A 3,897-nucleotide genomic window follows, 5' to 3' on the forward strand; every position below is an offset into this window, starting at 1 on the left:
TCTTTTGCTGAATCTGGGATTTCCAGTACTGGATTCAGGATTTGTGGTGCTGGATCCAGGATTTGTGGTGCTGGATCCGGGATTTGTGGTGCTGGATCCGGGATTTGTGGTGCTGGATCCGGGATTTGTGGTGCTGGATCTGGGATTTGTGCTGCTGGATTCAGGATTTGCTGTGCTGGTTTTGGGATTTGTGTTGCTCAGTCCAGGATTTGTGGTGCAGGATCCGGGATTTGCCGTGCTGGGCCCCCTCCCCCTGTCCGTGATGTCCCTGCCCTGAGTGGGTCCCTCACCGTGGTCCCTCCGTGGTCCCTGTGCAGGCCCTGCAGGTGTCCCAGATCAAGCAGGTCCGGCTGCTCATCGACGAGGCCATCCAGGAATGTGACTCGGAGCGGCTCCGGCTCGAGGCCGAACGGTTCGAGAGCCTGCGGGAGATCGGCAACCTCCTGCACCCCTCCGTGCCCATCAGCAACGACGAGGTGGGGCACAGGGACAGGGGGATGGGGGGAGGGTGGTGGGGACACAGGGAGGGAGATTGGATTGTAGGAAGGGAGATGAGGATGGGACACAGAGAGAGATGGGGACAGGGAGAGGCTTGTAGGACACAGGGAGGGAGATGAGGAGGGAGATGGGACACAGGGAGGGAGATGGGAGCCAGAGAAGGAGATAGGACACAGGAAGGGAGATGGGGATGGAACACAAGGAAGGGAGGTGGAGACAGGGAGGGAAATGGAGACACGAGGCTGGAGGTGGGGATGGGACATGGGGAGGGAGAGGACTAGGACACAGGGAGGGAGGTGAAGAGGGAGGTGGGGATGGGACTGGGAGAGATGTGGGCACGGGGAGGGAGGTGGGACACAGGGAGGGAGGTGGGGCCAATGAGAGATGGATGGGGACAAGGGGGAGGGAGGTGGGAACAGGGAGAGGGAGATGGGAACCCAGGGAGATGGAGGGGACACAAGGAGGGAGATGGGAATGGGCCACAGGGAGGGAGGTGGGGTCAGGACACCGGAGGGGGGTGGGGATGGGACACGGGAGGAGGGGGGTGGGGACACAGAGCCGTGTCACAGGAACACAGGGCAGAGGGGCCCGGAGCTGGGGGGCTCGGGGGGCTCCCCCCAGGCCGGGAGCTGCACACAAAGGGCGGCTCAGCCCTGCCAGGCACCCCTTTGTGGGGACAGCCCTGGGAAAGGCTCCTCCCGAGGGGGGGCTGCTCTCCCCCCGCTGCCTCCATTCATCCCGGGAATGTCTGGCCAGGGAACACCCCGGGCCCGATGCCAAGGGGGCCCCATCCCATAACCGGGTCAGCTCCAAACTGGGCCCAGTGCAGCGCAGAGACTGGGCTGGGGGGTCACATGGGGGGGACCCCAAATCCTCCTGCCCTGGCTGGGCAGTCTGGGCTCCCAAACTGAGCCCAGGGTATGACATTTGTGATATTTATAATATGTAATATCTTTAATATCTAATATTTTAATGTGTGATATCTATGTGTATTACATATTAAAACATTACATATTGAAAATGTCACATTTGGGGATATGTAATGTTTGTGATATGTCATATCTGTGAATATTACATATATTTACATGTTACAATTTTTTTTTTTACAAATTACATACATTTTGCATATATTTGCATATATTGCATGTCACAGGAGTGTAATGTTTGTAATATGGGATATTTATACTGGCCACTGGTCCCAGTGCAGTGCAGGGACTGGTGTGGGGTGTTCGGGGGTGATGGGGAGATGGAACCCAAACCCTCCCGGGGTCAGGCTGGGCAGTCTGGGCTCCCAAACTGGGCCCAGATTGAAACATTTGCAGCATTATTTGTAACTGTAATATTTGTGCTGTGTCAGGGGTCACTGGGATGTTCCAGTGGGAATTCAGGGGGGCACCCACTGTCACCACGGGGTTCCTGGTGGAAATTCGGGGTGTGCTCGGTGTCCCCGTGGTGTCCCCGTGGGAATTGGGGGTGCTGTGGGTCCCTGGGTGAGCCCCAATCCCGCTCCCTCCGTGCAGGATGTGGACAACAAGGTGGAGCGGGTGTGGGGCGACTGCAGCTGCAGGAAGAAGTATTCCCACGTGGATCTGGTGGTGATGGTGGACGGCTTCGAGGGCGAGAAGGGGGCGGTGGTGGCCGGGAGCCGCGGCTACTTCCTCAAGGTGCGGGCTGGGGGGGTGTGGGATGGGGGGGATGAGGTGGGAGGGGGGGCTTGGCTTCTCCTCTACCAGGTGGGGCAATGGGAGTAGTGGTGTGGGATGGACCCTGAATCCATCCCTGGGATAATGGGAACCCCATGGCAGTGGGATGGTATGGACCCTGGATCTACCCCTGGGATGGTGGGAGTCCCACAGTGGTGTAGGATGGACTCTGTATCCATCTCTGGGATGATGGGACCCCCATGAGGGTGGTGTGGGATGGACTCTGAATCCATCCCTGGGATGATGGGACTCCCCATGGTGGGCTAGGATGGTCCCTGGCCCGGGTGATGCCTCTGGACCCACCCCTGGGATGATGGGAGCCCCTCAATGATGGACTGGGATGCTCCTGGCCCGGGTGGTGTCTCTGGACCCACCCCGTGCTCTGGGCCAAGGCTGGGCCGAAGCTGCAGCAGCTCCGTGGGATGTGCCCGGCGTGGTGTGAGTGTGACAGGCACTGTGTCCCCCCCGTGTCCCCCCAGGGTCCCCTGGTGTTCCTGGAGCAGGCCCTGATCCAGTACGCCCTGCGGAGCCTGCGGGCCCGGGGCTACACCCCCGTCTACCCCCCCTTCTTCATGCGCAAGGAGGTCATGCAGGAGGTGGCCCAGCTCAGCCAGTTCGATGAGGAGCTCTACAAGGTCAGGGGCTTTGGGGGGCGTTTGGGGGGGCATTTGGGGCCCAGACACCTCCCCCAGGTGGTGGGGTCCCCTCTGTTGCAGCGGTGGCAGCACTGATTCCCTGCCCCTCTGCCTGGGGTCAGTCTGCAGGAGTGACACGATGGCCGTGAGGTGACAGCGAGGTGGCACATCTGGGGTCCATCTCTGTGGGTGACACCTTTTGGTGATGAAGGGGCTCCTCTCTTAGCTCCACCTCCACGGGTGACACCTTGTGATGTCCATCAGATGACAGGGAGGGGGGTCCTCCCTGGGGTCCATCTCCAGAGGTGACACCTTTTGGTGATGAAGTGACAAGGGGGTGGCTGGTCTTTGGGGCCACCTCCGTGGGTGACACGTTTTGGTGATGAAGGGGCCCCTCTCTTGTCTCCATCTCCTCTGGTGACACGTTGTGATGTCCACGAGGTGCCAGGAGGTGTCATTGTCTCATTTCTGGGGTCCATCTCCACGGGTGACATGTTTTGGCGATGGCCACGAGGTGACAAGGAGGTGGCTGATCTTTGGGGTCCATCTCCTCGGGTGCCATGCCGTGATGTCCACGAGGTGCCAGGGGGGTGTCTCATCATCTCTCATCTCTCATCTCCACCCCCATGGCTGACCTGGGCACCTCCTCCCCACCCCCAACCCTCTGATCCCCCAGTCCCGGGGTTGACAACCCAACATCTCCCCCCACCCCCCCACGCTCCGGGTGGTGTCACCGCCGTCCCCGTCCCCGTGCCCGCAGGTGATCGGGAAGGGCAGCGAGCGTGCCGAGGACAGCTCCGTGGAGGAGAAGTACCTGATCGCCACGTCGGAGCAGCCCATCGCCGCCCTGCACCGCGACGAGTGGCTGCGCCCCGAGCAGCTGCCCCTGCGCTACGCCGGCATCAGCACCTGCTTCCGGCAGGAGGTCGGGTCCCACGGCCGCGACACGCGCGGCATCTTCCGCGTCCACCAGTTCGAGAAGGTGACGGCGGGATGGGGGGCCCGGGGGCACCGTGGGGTGGTTCCTGGGGGGTTTAGGGGGTGTTTGGGATCACCAGGGG

At 61.1% G+C, this 3,897-nt stretch overlaps 1 protein-coding gene across 1 annotated transcript in view; it reads left to right on the forward strand.

Moving 5' to 3' along the window:
• Positions 1-3,897, forward strand: part of SARS (seryl-tRNA synthetase) — an 11,468-nt gene that overhangs the window by 3,213 nt on the left and 4,358 nt on the right. Inside the window, exons 4-7 of the mRNA XM_027910308.1 lie at positions 318-476; positions 2,019-2,162; positions 2,681-2,836; positions 3,597-3,761. Coding sequence (XP_027766109.1) covers positions 318-476; positions 2,019-2,162; positions 2,681-2,836; positions 3,597-3,761 — 624 coding nt within the window. The remainder of the gene's footprint in view (positions 1-317; positions 477-2,018; positions 2,163-2,680; positions 2,837-3,596; positions 3,762-3,897) is intronic.

Source organism: Empidonax traillii, unplaced genomic scaffold (genome assembly GCF_003031625.1).
Source record: "Empidonax traillii isolate 1590-97213 ecotype Southwest subspecies unplaced genomic scaffold, ASM303162v1 scaffold3131:size26243, whole genome shotgun sequence".
Lineage (NCBI taxonomy): Eukaryota > Metazoa > Chordata > Aves > Passeriformes > Tyrannidae > Empidonax > Empidonax traillii.